This window comes from Poecilia reticulata, chromosome 11 (genome assembly GCF_904066995.2).
Source record: "Poecilia reticulata chromosome 11, P_reticulata-male-v2, whole genome shotgun sequence".
Classification (NCBI taxonomy): domain Eukaryota; kingdom Metazoa; phylum Chordata; class Actinopteri; order Cyprinodontiformes; family Poeciliidae; genus Poecilia; species Poecilia reticulata.
In genome coordinates this window covers 17,184,505-17,204,582 of record NC_088840.1, presented here as the reverse complement: position 1 = coordinate 17,204,582, position 20,078 = coordinate 17,184,505, and the positions used below count along the sequence as shown (strand labels likewise).

The 20,078-nt window shown below is 38.0% G+C and overlaps 3 protein-coding genes across 15 annotated transcripts in view; 2 read left to right on the top strand and 1 right to left on the bottom strand.

The window, feature by feature from the left end:
* Positions 1-20,078, top strand: part of dus3l (dihydrouridine synthase 3-like (S. cerevisiae)) — a 38,598-nt gene that overhangs the window by 198 nt on the left and 18,322 nt on the right. The gene's annotated exons all lie outside the window — the stretch shown is intronic.
* mterf1 (mitochondrial transcription termination factor 1) overlaps positions 1-20,078 on the top strand; it is a 31,514-nt gene that overhangs the window by 192 nt on the left and 11,244 nt on the right. The gene's annotated exons all lie outside the window — the stretch shown is intronic.
* akap9 (A kinase (PRKA) anchor protein 9) overlaps positions 1-20,078 on the bottom strand; it is a 79,221-nt gene that overhangs the window by 56,316 nt on the left and 2,827 nt on the right. For 10 of the 13 annotated variants that reach the window (XM_008422160.3, XM_008422162.3, XM_008422163.3 and 7 more), the window contains exons 1-8: positions 12,834-12,950; positions 12,349-12,621; positions 8,517-8,561; positions 8,133-8,195; positions 6,204-6,353; positions 4,842-4,997; positions 4,319-4,516; positions 1,505-4,237 (exon numbers count right to left, since the gene is read on the bottom strand). In XM_008422160.3, the coding sequence (XP_008420382.2) occupies positions 1,505-4,237; positions 4,319-4,516; positions 4,842-4,997; positions 6,204-6,353; positions 8,133-8,195; positions 8,517-8,561; positions 12,349-12,621; positions 12,834-12,935 (3,720 nt within the window). In that variant the 5' untranslated portion in view covers positions 12,936-12,950. Of the gene's footprint in view, positions 1-1,504; positions 4,238-4,318; positions 4,517-4,841; positions 4,998-6,203; positions 6,354-8,132; positions 8,196-8,516; positions 8,562-12,348; positions 12,622-12,833; positions 12,951-20,078 lie in introns of those variants that run through there. The other 3 variants (XM_008422173.3, XM_008422168.3, XM_008422170.3) reach the window with 3 other exon arrangements.

Genomic DNA, 20,078 nt, shown 5'->3' with positions numbered 1-20,078 from the left:
CTTTATGGACAAGGTACGTCTAAACACTGGTAACCATGGAGACAGTGTGCACAGTCATGTAGCCTAGCATGCACGGAAAACACTGGTTAGCGTCTCGTCTTCTGTACGTTTTTAATACTGCTCCGGTGTAAAGGGAAACGCTGTTTATGACAGTGATATAAATCAGGTGGTGTGAATTCAGGCAAAGTCGGTAATTTGATCCAACACATCAGGAGGGAGGCGATATGGCTCGTTTTCTAAGCTAGCTATTTACAACTTTTATAAATATCGCCGTCTATGAACCCCAACCAAGTGTGTTACGTTCACAGACAAATTAGCTCGACTCGCACAAGTAGACTTAAGCAGACTTAATAGAAATAGTCAACACATGCTTCAGATTTGTAAAAAAAAAACTACACAATTATCCATCCATTTATGTTGGTCCATCCCATTAAATTCCAGTTAAATACATGAAAGTTTTCAGTTGCAACGTGAAAAAATGTGAAAAGGTTTAAGGTGCGTAAATATTTTAGCAAGGCACGGATTCTTCAGCAAGAAATTCAGACAAAACAAGACAATAATGGACAGAATAAAATGCACCGTTATGGATCACTTCCTGAGACGGAGCAGACATTAACTACCTTCATTAAAATTCCTCTTTAACCCATTGAGGATAAAAACTTAAACTAGTTTTAAAGCAATTATGAATTATAATTTTAAAGACTTTTTAATGACATCCAAAAACAAAGCAGCTTTTGGGCATAAAAGTTATATCCAGCTGCGGGGACGGTTTTTCCAACCCAGGAGGTGATGAAAGCATCACGAAGCACAGATGCGAGATGGCAGACAAACATTGTACACAATCTTTTGCTTTGTGTGCGTTTGTGGCACAGCTGGAGGTGACACGGACAGAAGTGACTGGGTTAAAATGGCTTCTCACCTCAAACCCTTCACTCCCTGCAGGATGGAAAGAAACTAGAATGTACACATTTCTATGTACACAATGGCAAATTCAAAGCTATAAGCAGACTTGTTTATCTGTTCTCAGCTGTTATTGAGTTTAATGGTGAGCAGCAAGAACAAGCCGAGCAAAAAATAAATAAATAAAAGAAGCAGTACAGAGGTCTTTTTCATGTCGAGTCCTCACATGAATTTTACATGCAGGCTGTCGTGTGTGCGGCTTTTCTGGTTGCAGAAATGTAAAAATGCATCTTTGAAGGCAGCAGTCTTGCTAAACGCTGCCTTTCAAAGCAAGCCTTCAGACTCTAAGGCAATTTACAATCAACACTGTTGCTCACTAGAGAGGAAATCTGTCAGAGCTGAACCGCTTCAGTCATATTTTCCTCATGAAAAGAAAGAAATAAATAAAAAAAAATCAACACCTGATCTGGCTTTGAATTCACTCTTTAGACGTCTAAAAAAGCTCTAACCTAAATGAATTCAAAGTGGCGTGGTGTCCACGGACGCTTCATTTGTTCAGACTTCAAAGAGCAAAAGAAAAGAGCAGAAACGTGTGAGTGCTCACCGCTTTGTTGATGTAGCCTCTGCCTCCGTCTCCCTGGTACCCGGCAGCGGAGTCCTCCTTACCGGCGCTCTCCGGTGAACATGACATAACTCGGCTCTGCGTCTGAGGCAGCATCACCTCCTCTGCAGCACTTTTCGCTTGCTCTTCCTCCTCCCTCTGTCGCTCCTCTGAAGCCGCCGAGCCGGCTCTGCGCTCCTGCTTCGACCTCTGCCGCCTTTTGCGCCTGCTTGACCCCGAGGACGCCGGCTTGTGCGGGGAGGATCGTCCCTCAACAGGTCCCTCCCCAGAGGAGTGCGCCGCCGCCGGAGACGGAGTGTGTGAGAGCCTGTGGAGCTCCAGAGTGCGCAGAACACCGTCTCTTTCTGCTTCGGCTGCACCCAAACGAGCCGTCAGAGCTTTGATCTCCTGCTGTAGCGACCGAATCTGAAGGCGATGATCCTCTGAAGGAGAAACCGCCTCAACAGTTTGCTCTTCCTTCTGAAGGAGTTTTTTCTGCTTGCTCCTAATCTCCTGTGCTTTCTCCAGTTCCTTTAAGAGGCTTTCATTTTTGGCGATGACCTCTGAATTGTTCTGCCTGGCTTTGATCAAATCTTCATCCAGCTGCCTGATTCGGGTCTCAGTAACCATCAGTCGCTCTGTAACTTCAGAAAGCCGATCAGCTTGGCTCTTCTTCTCATTCAAAGTAACATTAAGCTTCTCCATCAGATCGCGCTCCATTTTCACGTCGCTGCTCCGCTCCTCCAGCTCTCGGATGTCTGACTGAAGGCGTGCGATCTTCGCCTCAAATTCAAGTGTCTCCCCGAGCGTCCTCTCCTCCAGCTGCGTCTTCGCCTCTGCCAGGCTCGCGTACTCTTCTTTGAGCTCCTGGAAGTTCACCTCGAAGTTCTTCTCTGCAAAAGAGAAAGTGCTCTTTTGCTTCTCGATGTCCTCGCGAAGCTCGTCTACCTGTTGATGGAACTGATCGTTCTGTGCCGTTAGCGTCTCTATCTTGTCTCTTAAAGCGCTATTGGACTGAAACAACGTCTCCTTTTCCTCCTCATCCTCCTTTAGTTTCTGTTCTTTTTCCTTTTTCTGGTTTTCCAGAACCTCTGTCTGTTTCAGTAACGACTGGATTTGATTTTGCATTCTAACTCGATCTTGGGCACCTTTTCGAAGTTCCTTGAGTTCGACCTGAAGTTCCTGGAGCTGCAGAACCAGCTCCTCCGTTTTGGAGCTTTGCAAAGCCAGCTTCAGATCTTCTTCCAGCCCGTGAATCTTTCGCAGAAGGTCGTTCCTCTCTGCAGCGTAACTCGTCTTCTCTTTCTGTAACAAATCCAACTGCTGAGCGTGACCGACACGCAACTCATCCAAAGCCTTCTCGTGCCGGACGGCGGCTTCGTTGAGCAGGTTCTCCGCATTCAGGAAGCTCTCCCGCTGCAGGTCCTCTCGGAGGTTCGTCAGCTCCTCCTCGTGGCTGAACAGGAGCTGCGTCCGGAGGCGCTCCAGCTCCGCTTCCTGTGACTCCGCCATCCGGTCCAGGACGGCGTCTTTCTCCCGTTCGAGCATCTCCAGCTTGATCTTGTAGTTGGTGATTTCGGACTCGTGTTTGGTTTCTGCTTCGATGGCGGCTTCCTGAGCAGCCGACAGCTCGTCCCTCAGAACTTGAATGGTCTCCTGGAGCTGCTGGGAAGTTTCCTGAGATACTAGCCTGGTGGAGACCTGCTCCACGTGATGCCTAGCAGCATTTAGATCACCAACAAGACTCTCAACCTTGGACTGCAACTTCAACTTCTCTTGTGCGGCTTGACTCAGCTCCCGTCTGGTTTCATCGTACGTCGCTTCAGATTGGTGTAAAATAAATTGCAGCTCTCTGATTCTGGCGTTCAGAGATTCGACCTCTCCTTTGCTGAGATTTGAACTTTGATGTTGTGCTGTTAGAAGCTCGATCTCAGCCTGATGTTGCTCAGTCATCTGCTGCATTCTGGCTGCATGCTGCAAGTTGAGCTCCTGCTTCATCTGGACAATCTGCTGTCCGTACATTTCATCCAGCTCAGCCCTGAGAAGTTCCAGCTTCCTGGCGGTCTCTTTCTGCATTTTTTGGAACGCGTCGCTCTCCGACACGCTCCCCTGGTGGCAGAGTTTCTGCAGATCTTCTACTGTTCCCATGAGCTGCATGATTTCACTGGATGACAGCCGTTCTCTATGTCTGGAGTTTGCGAGTTCTCCTTTGCAGCTTTCTAACTCCTTTTGTTCCTTCTCCAGCTCCAGCTTGTAACTCTCCATTTCACTTTTGCAGGTTATTAATTCAGATTTTGTGCTTCCCAACTCAGTCAGGCACTTTTCAAGCTCAGATTCCTTTAAAGCGACTTGCAGCCGAAGCTCGTGCAGGTGTTTTTCGGAGTTATCCAGTTCGTCTTTCAACCGGATAAGATCAGAGTCGCGTTCAGAAATGACCCTCTCCTTCTCTGCAATAATTGTGTCTTTGTCATCAGAGTCCTGAATGATTTTCTCATCTCTAGTCCTTCCTGCATAAACGACTTCCTGGCTGAGCAGCATCAATGACTGCTCGTGTTCTTTGATTGTTGCACTCTGTTGTAAAATTAACTGATTTTTATCTTCTATTGTTTGTGCAAACTCTTCCTCCGCTTGTCTTTGCGACTGCTCCCGACTCAGAATAACCTTTTCTTGCTCAGCGATCAGCTGCTCCTTTTCCTTTATCCATTCTACGAACGATTCCTCCGATCTTCTCCCTGACTGAAGAGACATTCGGGTTCAGATTCACACACAAGCTAGTCGCTGCAAAGCTGCCGGCGTTAAGAGTATGGTGGTCCTCACCAGCTCCACCTCGCTGAGCTTCTGCTGGAGGTGGCTGATGAGCTGCAGCTGTTTGCCGCTCGTCTCCTGCTGCCCTTTGACCTCTGCGCTCATCTCCTCCAGCTGCTGCTGGTACTGAACAAGCTGCTGCCTGGCCTGCAGGAGATCTGCTGCGGTGCTGCTGTGGCTGGTGTTCCTCAGTGCCTCGCCGGCCTGCAGCTGATGTGCAGAAAACGGCATAAGAACTGTTTTATTACCAATTATTATGTTGGAAACAGAAAACCAACTCCTCCCAGTTCGCTTTAATGAAAGATATTTTGTGACATTTAAACATTAAATATTTATTGAAGGAGAAATCTAACGTTTTTTTACCCAACTTGTCAGAAATTTAAAAAATGATTCCAACACAAATATATGACTGATCTGATGTCCTCTGTTGCTTCTTCTTTCGTTTTTGAGAACACATTGTTATGCCATAGTATAAGTAGGAAAATAATTACGTCTAATTAGAGAAATTAAAAACAAAAAAAAAAGCATTTCCTACCTGTTGGAACTGGATCTGAAGTTTCTGGCTTTGCTCCGTCAGCGCCAGGAACTCTTTAGTGATTTCGTCCTTCTCCTCGCGAGCCTGCTGCAGGTTGGACGTGAGCTGGGTGATGATCCCGTCCCGCTGCTTCAGAGCGGCTTCAAAGTCCTGCAGCTGCACATTCAGAGTGGGTTTTAATGCAAGTCATCATGGCAATTACAAAGACCACAAGAAAAAAAGGAGCAATTTAATAAAACGGTAAGAAAGAGTTACTGTTTCTTACTGGCACAGTTGTTTACTGTAAGCAGAACTGATTCTTTTTTTAAGCAAAAAGAATCAGCCAAATTCGGATTCATCTTAAACTACAAAAACCCATTATATTGTTTCGTTACATTAGAATTAGGGCTGCAACTAATAATTATTTTAGTCATCAATTATTCAGATTATTAATCTAATAAAAGGCTGGCATGCATTTTCCTGATTTTCTTTCTTCCACATGAGCAACTTGACAAAACATTGACTAGGAATAATACTAAGTTACCGGTTTAACGAATACATTAGCATTTCAGCAAATTACAAAAGAGCTACAATATAAATACAGTACAAACAGTCACCAATTTCTCTCTTTCTGCTAATTGAAAAATAATTTAGAAAAAAAACTTAGAAAATCCCTTACTCAATCTGTCATTTTGTCATTTCAAAATTTTCACAAGTTTTGCTGATGTTGCAATAAAAAGTTGTTGCAATAAAAGATAATATAGTTCTTCTTGGACCATTTTCAAATAATATAATGGTAATAGTGGCATAATAATGCAAGAATGCATTCTAAAGCATCAATAAACTTCTCATGAACATTGAACACTGGAACAGAAAGACATTTTAAATAGCCAAAATAAATAAGCAAAACAACAGAAACATGACATAAAATGAATTATGAAGTCTCTCTAAACAAAATTGTTCTTCAAAAAGGGGCTAGTTAAAACCAAAGCACCAGACTGAAGAGTTTATCATCCAGTTTTTGGTAGAAGAGATAAAAGAGACATGATTAGTCATCCAAATGGAAATTATTGAGTTTGTTTTAATTTATCATGCGACTGATTGTCACATTAATGCTTAATATGACAAGCATATCCAAACAATTAAATCCTTAATTGTTTGTTGTTGTTGTTTTTTTTGCAATTGAACGAATAAATGATGCAGCAAGAAGAAACCAAATGTGTGGTTTTCTGAAAGCCAAATAAAAACAAAATGTCATTTTGCGTAATAATAATACAAAGGAGCAGGTCAACATGCAGTCGACAATATTTACACGTAGCGTAGTTTTTCAAGCATTCACAATAAAATGGTGTAAATCAAACCCAGAACAGCAGAAACATTTACCTGCTGCACACCATCGGCGCCGAACGCCAACCTCATTTCCTCCAGCTCTCGACTCAACTCCTCCAGAGCTTGATTCTTGGCTGCTAGCTCGTCCTCCATGTCCTGTACCGTCCGTCCCTCTGTTGGCTTCTGCAGGGCCTCCACCTCCTCCTGAGCAGAAACAATATCAGAGCTTACTCGACTTTTAAAAGAGTCACTGAAAAAGGTAAAGACTAGAGAGTTAACCAAGAACGTAGCCACAACCACAGAGCAAAAGCAGTTTTGTTAGAAGAGCCCAAAGTTAGAGAGTAAATAGGGATCATGTTTTCAGAGCTGGGTAGTAACTAGTTGCTTTTGCTCAATTACATTTACCCGAGTAACTTTTTTTGGAAAAAATTTTACTTTTAAGAGTACTTCTACTACTCTGTACTTTTTACTTTTACTTGAGTAATTTCGTTATGAAGTATCTCTACTCTTACTTGAGTAAAATGTCTGGATTTTCTGCTGAATAAATAACAAACATGATTTAACCAAAAATTTGCCAGACACACACCTGCAGTTTTTGTTAAAGTTTCATAAGTTTTTTTTCTTGAAAGAAACTGACTTTGAAAAATATTATTTTGTTATTTGTGTTACTTTTATCAATTATTGTCATGTTGGTCTTTAAAATACCAAAATTTCCACTTAACTTTATATTTTGATCAGTCTGACGATGTAATTTTTACAATATGCTTATGCTTTGTTTTATAGAACAAAGCATAATGGCTTCATATCTAAAACCAGACATGTTTTACATTTGTGGTTACTAAAACTTTTAAATTTAGCAGAATAAATGCTGGGTGTTTTTATCTACAAGGAAAAATAATAATTTCCCTGTTTTTTGGGAGATAAAAGCTCCATCAAGTAAAAAAAACACCTTAATTGCATACCTGTGTTTCACCCTAAAACACTCCAAAATGCACATGTCAAATTCGAGGCCTGTGGGCCAAATCCGGCCCGCCGTAGCTTTTTATGTGGCCCTATAGATTCTAGACTAAACACTAAATGTGCTTAAATATTACGTTATCACTCAAATCGGAGCAGTTTTTATCTGTTTACTGCCAAATTATATCAATCAGTCCCTCCAGTTTCTTGCAAATTATTGTGGAAATTCACTCAAAAATCAACAAATTTCGCTAATAATTGGGAGTTTATTGGAGATTTTCCTTAATTGTCAAAAACGTTCTTACTTGTACTAAACAGCTGCCTCAGCTTTAATTGATGTCAGATTATAGTCCATTATGTATACAGCGAGTAATAAAAAGTCACATTTGCAGACATAAATATGCGCAAATATCACTAATATTTCCAAATTAGTACAACAACCACTTTGATTTTTATAGCAAAAAAAATATATATATATATTAAAAAAAATCACAAAACAAATGTAAAATCCTGGACTTTTCAATATGATTTAATTTTAAGAATTAATTGATATTTTAACAGTTTGTGAACAGGTTTTATCAATACATTCTGGCACAACCGGCCCTTTAAGAGCATTCATGATCTTGATTTGGCCCAAAACGAAAATGATTTTGCCCTCATGTCTTTATAAATCCATCTGTCTCAGCAGTGGCTCTACGGAGAGCGGCTCCTTTTAGAAAACTTTCTGTTTTCTCTCCTCAAAGCAGACGCTGCCTCCTCATCACTCCCTCATTATTTCCTCAAGCAGCTTTCACAGATAATTCACACTTCTGCAATGTCACAAAGCCCTTTTCCATTGTAACCTTCTGGAGCATTTTGACTTTTTAAAAACAATTATATTTCTTCACCACCGACAGAACAGGACAGAAAATACTTAATGTGTAAAGACTACAAAGCAGACGTGGTTAGTGAGAATCTTGCAGAAGACGTTAAGCATTTGGTTTGTTAGCGAAGCCAAAGCAGAGCTGCTTGATCAGATTACTGTACCCAGATAAAATCCTGTGAAGGCATCATTAGGCTCTCTGTCATCACATGGAGGCAGCCATTTACCTGTTAATTCATAATGTGCTGTGTTAAACACTACGATCTGGGAGGCTGCAACACAAAAGCCTGCATCATGTCAGGAAAACACCTTTGAGCAGCTTTGTTGGAGTTAAAACAGTTTAATAAATGTTGATGTTGCATAGCTGGAGATAATTTTAGTGAAGTGTTGAATTTAAAAACTAGAACTACATTAAAATGATCGGCCTGAAGGTTTTAGCTGTTGGTTTAGACTTTCTAAAGGAAAGTTTTACTCATTTTAAAGCAGAGATAACCTAATATAATAAAAAAGTTAAATTCATATCACATTTTTTGGAAATATTAACTCACCTCTGAGGAATAATCTTCCGCTGTGGTGGAAACTTCGCTTTCAGGCTGCAGGAGAAAAAACAAACACACATCAAATAAAATAAAATAACAATAGATAGACAAATTAATAAAATAGGCTGATACAAAAAGACAGCAGTGGCTGCTTTGTTTTGGTGAATTTACATTACAAAACAAGGAAACAAAAGAAAACCCTATTTTACAAACCAAAACCATAAATTGCTTACCCTGTCACTACTATTTGGAAAAGTCATTTATTTTAGTAATCAATTTCAAAATGTGAACCCAGGTCAACAGTCTGACTGATTAAACAAACCGTGATTTATTTAAAGCATTTCTTTCTGTTAATTTTGAGGCTTACAGTTAAAGAGAAACACAAATATGATTTCTCCAAAAATTATTACAGAAAGTAAATAAATAAAGAATTGTTAATTAATCTGTTCACCTGTGCAGGAAAAAGTCACAGAGACTCTCCAAAAGAAAGATGACTAACAAAAGATTACTGCCAAAGAAGCTGGTTATTCAAGCATATTCAAGCAAAGTTGAGTGGAAGGTAAAAGTGCAGTGTAAAATATGTCTGCAAGACGATGTCGATATCAGGTGCGATATATGCCCGTTTTATTTTTTCCTCCGATTCTGATCTATGGAACATTTTTGTCATTTGTGTCCACACTGTAAAACATTTGAGCCACATTTTGTTGTGTCTACTACCTTCTACTCTTCAAGTCAAATAAATTTAGAGAGTTTTAGATTTTGAATGCAAGTTTGTGAAAGATGAACTTAAAGCAGTAAGTTGTGTGAGGGAGTTTTTTTTCCTACATAATTATTTGGTTTAAATTGCAGCATTAAGTTAAAACTCACAATTCAAGATTAATGAACTTAAAAAAACACAATGCTTAGACAACTTGACTCTTGTCTAATTTGTCCTGCTGGCTAAATATTACATCAGTATAAAAAATAACACACAAGAACTCTTGAAAAATATCCAACAACTATTACTGGACTCTGATATAAATACTGTCCATACTGATAATTTTTGCGTTATGTTCGAGTATAACTTCAGCCTTGAGAAGATTCTGAAATAAATGTTTAAATTGGTCTTATCTAATATTTTGAATTGTTGGTTCTCTTTTGCTGTAAGCCATAATCATAAAAACTAATGGAAATAAAACTCTTGAAATGTAATACCTTGTTAAATGAATCTATAAAAGCACCTATGTTTCACTTTTCAAATAAATTACAGAAACGAATAGATTTTTCAATGATATGTGAAAACAATTCAGGAAGCTGTCCTTGAGGTAAAACATAGTTACCTTGAAGTATCTTTCAAAAGACTCATTTTGTTGCATTTTCCTTTTGTTGCTCAAGAGCAAAATGACGAGTTCATTTAAGAATATGTCTTCACTTTAATGACCTAGAGCAGAAAACTGCCCATGGAAAAACTGGCTTAATTTGCTTGTGATGCAGAACAGATCTCATTCAGGCAGCAGTAATTTATAATTTGCCCATAAAAATAATAAAAAAATAAAAACCCAGGAGCTCTGTGTACATAATAATACACTCCATCAACCTTTAGATCTTCTGAAATCCACTGCAAGGCCATAGAAATCGGTCACACAGACTGACACATCCCAACAAGTTTAAAGGCAATTGTCTGTCTCCATGGCAGCCAAGTAGTTTTGTGGGTTCATGGAGAAGAGTGGCAACACAGGGCCGAGCAAAAGAGACGGAGAGGGCTTGAAAGACGGAACAAATTGTACAAGAGCTCTCAGCTCTGCATGTTTTTAAACCATTCTACGTGGATTTCTGATGAGATGTAATCAGTGGTAATTTAACCATCAGAAAAGCCTGGATCAAATGTCTAGGTGCTGCTGTTTCAATCATATTTTCTCTAAAGAAAGGTTGGAATGACTGTGCTGTATGTTGATTTAATGAATAGCAGAAGGTGGTTATGTAAAACCAGCAGAATGCATCAATACTGAGCTTATGGTAAAGAAAATAATGGCACCCCACAAAAACCACAACCTTTTTTTTATATCATTGTCATCTGCATGCATTTAAATGTGAAAAATACATGCTTTAATGTGCTTTTTGATTCATTTCTGGCTCCTAAAGTGGTTGTTATGCAGAAAAGACAAATGGACAAAAAGAAGTGAATTTATACCTATGAGAAAAACAAAACTACTGTTTCCTCCTAAACAACCCGCCAACACATGCATGCTCATATTCATCCTATAGAGTTGCTTAGTTTGTTTCCCACCCACATCTTTTGACCAAGCAGCCAAACAAACGACCTTAATATTTCTGTCATTTTCAGCCAAAGAAAAGGTTGGTTTCTTTTACAATTATTTTAGTAATCAATTACTAAATAAGAAAAAAAATTCTAATAATTATACATTATAATTATGCATCATTAGAAATGCATTCATATTAATAATTAAAAATGAGAAAACAAACATTTTATTGCATGAAATGCAGTAGCACAGCACTCTTGGTGAATTTGAACCAGGTGAAGCTAAAACTGAGGAGTTTTGGCTAAAACATTTACAGACTAGTTTTTAATTACCCTAAATGCTAAATGTATGTTTATTTTGGTGCTTAATTACTGATCTAAATATGTTGTTTTTTTCAGAAAACGTCAGTTAATAATGAATCGGTTACTAAATTAGTTGATTATTTTAATAATTATTTAAAGTTTTTTGTGTAAAAAAATCTAATTTACAGTATCTGACATTGTGAAACAATGCTCCTATTTGTAGGTAATCTGTGACTTTTTATTTAACAATCATTGCCCATTTTCATCCAAAAGGGTTAGAAAACTGTATCATGAGCTATTCACATTACTTTGTTAGACTAAAAAAACCTTAGGCTTTCCAATTTTTTTCAAATATAATGATTGTGAAAGAGAGAGACTGTGTTGACTGATGCAGCTGTGATATGATTTGAGCAAGGGCATTAAATGTTCACTGTTCACAGCAAAGCATCAAGTTGATGAAGGAGGAACAAAAATTTTTGCAAATTTTTTACTTACAAAAATAAGTGGAGTTGTGCCAAAATTACATAAAAAATACACCAACAAGTCATATTAAAACAGAGTAGACCGATTTGTTCAAATACATCTTTTGGAAAGAAAGATGCTTTCATATTTTGAAATGTTACAACCACAAACTTTGATGTATTTTTTTTGTGTGTGTTTACGGTTAGACCAACATAAAGTATTGCAATATTTTGAAGTGGATTGAAAATTATCATACATGAGTTTTCAAAATTCCCTCCCGCCCACAAGGACAAAAAAATAATCTGAAAAGTGTGGTGTGCATTCACATTTAAGGTCCCTGAATAAATACCTCATAAAAACAACAATGTCTACCAGCTTTGCACATCTAAACACTTTTTTTTTTGCACATTTCTATTTGGAGCTGTTCAAGTCCAATCATCTGTGAACATCAATGTTCAAGTCTTGCCAAACATGTTCAATAAGAATTTGACTGGGCCATTTTAGGAGGACTATGCTACAATATCAGTTTTAAAAATGTTAAATATAAATTTATGGCACACTTTTAAGACTTCTTTCATTAGAGATATTTGACAGCAATACATATTTTTCTGATTAACTTCAAAATTATGTTTTACTTTGGTCTTGCGTATAAAGTTCTATTAAAATGCATTAAAGTTTGGTTGCAACATTACATGAAAATGCTTAAGAGAATGAATACTTTGTAAAACAAACCTAAAAAGATTGACAATTTTAGAAAAATAAAAGTTGGCACTTCAGAGTTAAGCGTCGAGAGTGAGCGTTGCTGTGTTGAGTATTGTATGAAATAAATGTGTGTACCTCTATCTTGTAGGTCTGGTCATGCCTGACCATCTCTCCGCTCTTCAGCGTCTTGGTGAAGGTAAACTCTGTGGTGGGTGTTTCCTCACTCCCTTCATCTCGTCTTTCACCCTTGACCTCTCGTTCTCCTTCTCCACCCACAAACTGATCCGGCTCGACCTCTTCCCTTCCCTGCGATTCTGCCTCCGAATCCTCGGCCGGCTTCTTTTTCTTCTTCTTCTTCTGCTTCTTCTGGGAGTCTGCATGAGCTTTTCTCTGGCGGTACTCAGCCAACTGCAGCGAGAGGAAGTCAAATATGCTCAGTTAAAGTCAGAGGTAACATGAGAAAAGAAATGTAAAAGATTTATTTTCTTTTTACTATATTGTTTCCGCTGTCATTTAGAAGCTTGTCTGACCCATTTGTTTGGTCAAGATCCACGCCTTTCTTTCCAAGAAACTCCACTAAACAGTACTTTTAGCAAAAAATAAACAGCATATAAACTTACTCTGAATCGACACAGTTTGGTGATAGTCAAACGAAACATTTTATGGCCCAAATACGCCTCCTGCCCCGCTGCTACCAATGAGTCCTCCCTCCTTATGTCCATATGACCCAACACACGCCTCGTACTGCAACAGGTGCTAATCCTGATTAAAGGGATTTTTTTTTTTAAACTACAGTATGTCATTTATCCGGGAAAACACACAGTCATGCTTTCCAAACTGGAAATCTTTGATATTTGTTCCTGCAGCCGACTTGAACAATAACACATTGACAGAAGATGAAAATTTCTGCTATTTGTTTATTAGTCATTCTCATTTTGGTCAGTTTATTACAAATAACAAATAGAAGTAATTTTATTCTCAGTAATAGATCTACAGCTCTGGAAAAAATGAAGAGTCCACTGCACTGAACCTCATTGAAAACCTCCTGGTTATTCCACAAAATATTGATCTCTGAACTCTACCCGAGTTAAAACATTGGTATTGTTTTTTCTAAATGAATATAAACTTGTATTTGTAGAGGGGTGAAAAACAAGTTAATAATAAATAAAACAATAAGTAAGAAAATAGGCACCCCAACATAATTTAAATTTTTGTATCTTTAATTTTTTATTGTACTAAGTTCTTAAATGTCATTTTAGTTAGTCCTATGCAAGTCCGCACACAACCGCTAGAGGTGCTGCCGCGTTGGTGGAATAGACACCAACGCGTGTGTTCTTGTGTGGAATAGACACACAAGAACACACAAGAATAAATCTTTCTGTTCGATGCTAAAGGAGGCTCGACGTGTGTGTCTCATCTTTTCTATATCACAGGTCAGTAAAAATGTATTTTGTTGCATATATACTGGTTTCCTTTAACAGTTGAAGAAGTTAGTATATCAAGAGTCAACTAGTGAGTTAGTCACGTTATGCAGTTTGTGATTAGTGTTGTGTAGAAACGGGACATATTTTTGGAGGCTACTTAATGCTAATGCTAGCGGACTCTGTGTATTGAGCTAGCTGAGAAATAGCTGAAGGACTACTGAATTCACATTGAACTTATTGTATTCTGAACTTTTCTGAACAGTTGTCACACAAAAGACATTATTTCGGTCTCTATTTTTAAAATTGAGATTTATTTGTGGGTTATTGCAAAAACCAGATGAACAATTGTTATGGCATTCAGTGGCTGATTAGGTGAAGCTTAGTAAAGAAACATAGCATTAAAGGACAATTGCACTTTTTTCAGTTTTGTAGAATTTTTTTGTGTAAGAGATAAGTGCTAGCTATTACAGTTACTCAGTCATACTTAAATAATCTGATACCTGGAGTATTGCATAAGAAGTGTTGTATATGGAGTATGTTCATTACACAAGAAGAATAAATCTTCCTGTTTGATGCTAAAGGAAGCTCGACGTGTGCGTCTCATCTTTTCTATATCACAGCATCACACGTTGAGGGAAGATCATCTAATACATTACCTTCAGCCATCCAAGGTTGCAGGGTAACATATTCTTTGCATTATTTGAGGTATGAAAGCACTGCATCTTTTTGTTATTTTGACCATTTCTCATTTTCTGCAAATAAATACTAAATGTTTGCTTGGAACTTCAGAGACATGTTGTCAGTAGTGCATAGAATAAAAGAACAATGTTTATTTTACTATACTTGTACTTTTTTATCTTGCTGACCCACAGTAACAAAGACAGCAAGTCAAGGGTCAGTTTCAGGTCAGTAACCTTATTTGGCTTTAGGAAACTTCATTCCAGAACTGTGCTGAAGCAGAGCGTGTTTGAAACATGGATATTAAAGTGCCGCTGTCACAACTACTCTGATTCACGTGGGTGAACTACATCAACTGGTAATAAAAACAATGATGATCTGCATATATATTTAAAAAAAACACAACATAAAAATATAGCAAATAATTATATTTTTATCTATAATGTCCTGAGTACAACAATAAGGCTGCTTTTTCCACCATTTCATCTAGACATTAGCTAATTAGAACATGAGCAGCAGACGGCAGCAGCCACAGACCTGTGTCTGAATGGACCTTCTGCCACAGATCAGTTTCATTCCACACTATCGCCTCATCACCTGCCTGTAAAACGCCCCTACTACCATATGACACACAGCAGACGTCATGCACCTTCAGAGACAGGTGCACCTCCATTGCGTTTGTGTGCTTCTTCACAAGGACAGATGGTTAATAGCAGCCAAGGTACGAACATGTCCCAATTAAATCGGCTGCATCAGCTGGCAGTAAAGAAAAACATCCAACCTGAAGGAAATTTAATGTTTAAAGCAGATTTTTAGGTCAGTTGATGTATATATATATATATATATATTTTAAACATCTGGTTCTATTCGCTCAGCTCACTCAAAATAAATTACTATCAGGAGAGCAACTAAAAAGAAACATAATTCAAGGTATTTTTGATAGCTAGCTTGTACATTGATGTAAGAAATTACAAAAACGGTGGCCTTGAAGGCTCAGATTAAGTCTAGGTAAGAAAATAATGTAACAAAGAAAGATTGTACAGGATAAAGACGCATTAAATAGCAAAAAACACAAAAGACAGCATAACATTTTAATCTAACTGGGCCAACCTTAAAAACGTGTTCTTGATCATAACCTTTGAGAACTGCATGGCTTTGACACCAAACATCTTATTCACAACTATTCATACAGTCAAAGAATTGACATGTCGGTCAAACGCTGATAAATGTGACACTTTTCCTGTTCTTAAATGCATCAAAACTAAAAACTCCCACACATACACACATTTCTGCTAATCAATACAAACACCAATACCAACTGTGAAACCATCCTTTCCCTGTGTCCTCCGGTATGCAGCCCTGATAAAACAAAGCAAGATAACGCTCTCATCTTCTGACAATCTTGTAGTTTACCTTTCTATTTAACCTCACACAAGAGTTCAAAGAACAAAGGAAAAGAATGAGAGAGGTGTAATAAATTGACTATACTGAATTCACAAAACTATGCCTTAGTCCAGAGGTCTGCAACCTTTATAATCTAGAGTAAGTTTGTACTCATCAGGCCAGGCCAAAAAACAAAACAAAAAAAACTTGTTTAGAGCCACAGATATCACATTACTTTTTTGAGGGGAAAAAAGTAGAAATTTAGATCAATATCTACTTTAGGAAAGTTGTAATTTTTAAAGAACCGTCATTTTATCTCCAGGATGGATAGCTTTTTTTCCCCTCTGGGTTGAAAAATTATTTTTAAAAAGCACATAGATTCCAACCTAATGTCAAGAAAAACACATAAAAGTATAATACTGTACTCTCAGTATCATTCCTTGTAGAAATTCAACGCAAATATTTCAGGATAAAATAAAAAACCTTTAAAATCTTGTATTTGTTATATTTAAAACTTTAGCTGGTTCTATTATTTCTTAGCCAAAGTTATTAGGAGCCATTATGGTCGGCTCAAAGAGCAACAGATTACAGACTTAGCCTGCCCAAGTCCTTTCATAATCTAAAATTTCTTTTTAAGATATTTCCTCATGCGTTTCCTTGGCTAATTTTGGCATACCGTTGTAATTTTGATGACAGTATTGTGTCAAATTTCACTGGTAAACTCATCCATTACTTTCCAATACCCAGACCTGCACAGCATTCTGGGAGATGTAGGCAGAGGAACGATTTTAGCCACTCAACCTCTCACAAGTTGCTAAAGCAAACTAGGTGGAATCAACTAACTGACTCACTCTTTGGTAACCTTGCAACTCACTCACTATTTGGTTACCTAGCAACAACCTGTTGAGTAACTGCCGCAGTGGCAGTTTCCTCACAGTGCCTCATAAATGTTTGAAAATAAAAAACAGCTTTGTGGATTAAAACCTTTGGATAAAACAGTCATGTCCCCAGTTTGGCTGTATTTCAGAAATTGAAAACAAAAACTAATCAGTAATTATTGATAGACTAATATGAAACCCTTATATCATGATAGGCTTTTCAGTCATATCATCCAGCAATAACTGATATTAGACACATTAAATAGATTTATCTACCGTTTTGAAACTTTTGAAAAAAGAAATTACCAGAAACAGATGGCAAAAAGACAATAAATATCAGTTGTCCACACTGGCCCAATTCCAATATGCTAAAATAATGACTTATATCAGCCAATACCAATGTTAGTGTCGATATATTGTGTATCCCTAATCATGGAGAGGGAGTTACAGGGTCAAGTAAAGAAAGCAGAATCATAATCTGATGTGGAGTTGGGCTAATTTATCCAAACTTGAAGTACTTTGTAATCTTCTCTCAAATATTTCTGCATAAAAGCCTTATAAACCACAAGCAAACATTGTGAGTCATTAGTCAACTTAAGTGTACTCATCGGCTCAAACTAAGACAAGTGTCACCGATTTTATGAACAGCAGCAGCTAAACCCCGATGAAAGTTCCCAGTGTTTGCCGATGCTGTAAAAAAGGGTCAGAAGCTGACATGACAGAGCTGAGAGTAGGTGTCATGGTCGTGTTCCCACCTACTATTCACAGCTTAAAAAGCTCAAAGTGTTCTTGATCTGAGCCTCCGCAGCTACTCACATGACCCGCCCTCGTCCAAATATACCCACTTATCTGTATTTTAAGAGCAGCTTTATCCACCTAAAACCTGAGCACAGAAAGAAATGTAATCGACTGATGAGCCAACAGGATTGGTGCATCTCTGAGAAGGAGGCAGTCTTCGGTTCTGACTTTATAAGAGTAACGCATGAGTAGCAGCAAATCTGCCAGCAGGAATCACCCAGGGTTCTGCCTTTTGCTGAGATGCTTAGCACTGCAAGCTGCCCTATTTGGCACGGCTGCTGGCTGAGCATATGGAGACTCAAAGCCTGGGTAGCTGCACCACCATCTGGGTAAACAGAAACTACGTAGGTGTACCACCATCTGCTGTCTGAAAGCATGTACACAGGTCTTTCCTGCATATCTGAGCCTCATGGTGACAGAAAAACAGACTATAAACAGCAGCCAGTTTGAATCTTTAGAAGACCAGAGCAACTATATTAGCTAGGGAATAATATTTTGCTTATCTAAATAAGTACACATAACAGAAATACCAATATCTGATATTGATATCAACCCAAATTTTCATATTGATGCATTCCTAATTTGACTTGACAATAGGGCAGGACAATAAATCAATAACATAGACATGTGATCAATATCAATAGATGACACATCTGATAGATTATTCAATATTCAATATGCTAGAATATTTGCTGAGCTCCGATCCAAAGTTGGTGGAATCAACTAACTCAGTCACTCTTTGGTAACCTAGCAACTCAGACACTCTGTGGTTACCTAGCAACAATCTGTTGAGTAACTGGCTCAGCAGCAGTTTAAAAGTTTCACCACTTTGCCTTGTAGCTGCTTAAAAATAAACAAAGTGGAATGAAGACTGTGGATAAAAGAGGAAAGATTATGTCACCAGTTTGGCAGCATAACATATATTTAAACCAAAAAAACTAATCAATAATTATTGATAGAACGATATGAAACGCTTTTATTGCAATACGTTTTTCAGTCATATCGTTAAGCCCTACTTGACAACTACACTAATTTGGAGTCGTCACAAGACAGACATATTTTGTTTTATTTTATTGTCGGCTTGTTTCTATGAAGCTATGATGCTATTAATGTGAAGTATCCCTGATTACATTTACATAAAACATTTTTAGTCAATATGGCGTAATAAACTCTAATAGCTCCTATAAACCAAGCTGACGCTAGAAATTAGTGGTGATGGCAGGAAAAAAATTAACTTAAATATGGAATGTTTGTATAATATATGTGTGCAAATTAACATTGTTTACCAGAATAAAATAAAGGAGAGAAGACTAAATGTACCAAGAATATGGAGTGAGTGAGAAATGGTGCGCAAGACTCCTTCATCCCCCATCAACAACCGCTGAGTGCAGAGAGAAACACAGAAAGGTCTTGAGGCTTCCCTTTCAATGAACCAAACCAGAAAGTTCAATGCTGTGCACAAGATCCACTCAACAGGGAGAGAATGTTTAAAAGCAGAAACCCGCTCGGATCCGTCTTCAATAGATTTGTTGCAGTTTTCATGCTAGTTTGAGCAAAACAAAACGCGTGTTTTGGTTTGCTGAAGTGCACGGCCAGCATGTAAAGCATCCTAACTCCTCACCTCTACTGACTCAAACCTTTTTGTGAACAGAACGTTTTGGTGCAAAACGCAAACCCATTAAAATTTCGCAGTTCCAGAAAAAGAAAGAACATTTTACAAGGAAAACTCAAATCCCCAAAGTCCCATAAATGGAACAATATAAATTCATTATTTATCAACGAGGTGTGCAAGTGTTGATCTTTTGGTGTGGCTAACTTACTGATGAGATGATGAGATGTGACCAACATAAAGTGATGAGTAAATGGAAAAGGGGAGAAAACTGATTTTCAAACCTTTTTACTAAATAATATTTAGGAATGCACCAATGTGAAAATTTGGGCTGATATCGATATCTGATATTGCTGTTATGGCCGATATTCAATATTTACCAATATTACATATATTTCGCTACCATTTTTGACACCTTTGGGGAAACCCCCCACCAGAAACAGATACCGGTATAAATAAATATTGGTTGTTCATATTGGCCCAGTTTTATTTATAGGACAGATACCAATATGTAAAAAAATTACAAATATCAGCCGATACCGATGTTATCGTGCATCTCTAATAATATTCTGTGTGCACTTTTATTCAGACCTGTGACTACTTAGTACAGACATTTTCAAGTTTACACATCCAGCACATCGTGGAGGCAATCAATAAAAAATAGAAAAATAAAACATTTTCTGATTGTCAGGTCTTACGTGGACACTGAACTCATTGCATTTCATTGATCGGGAGCTGACAGCGAGTTGAAAAGCTAAGGACAAAACGATTATTTATAGTACAAATAGAGGAGTAGGTAGTTTACCTTGTTGTGAAAAGAAAGAAATTAAAGTTCAGAAGTTAATTAGACTGTAACAAGCGCAGCAGACTGCACAATTATGTGCCTGGGGCCCCGCTCTGCTCCTCTCCTATCAATCACACATCCCAGATAATTTGTACCTGACTCACCCTGTGGTTACAACAAGCAACAAGATGGAGCTGGAATGGCTTACAAATACAAAATCATGCCACACTTCACAGATTATTATTTGTAAAACCATTGTAAAAACTACGCAAAATTTTTATTCTTCACTTCCACATGCGAGTCCATCATGA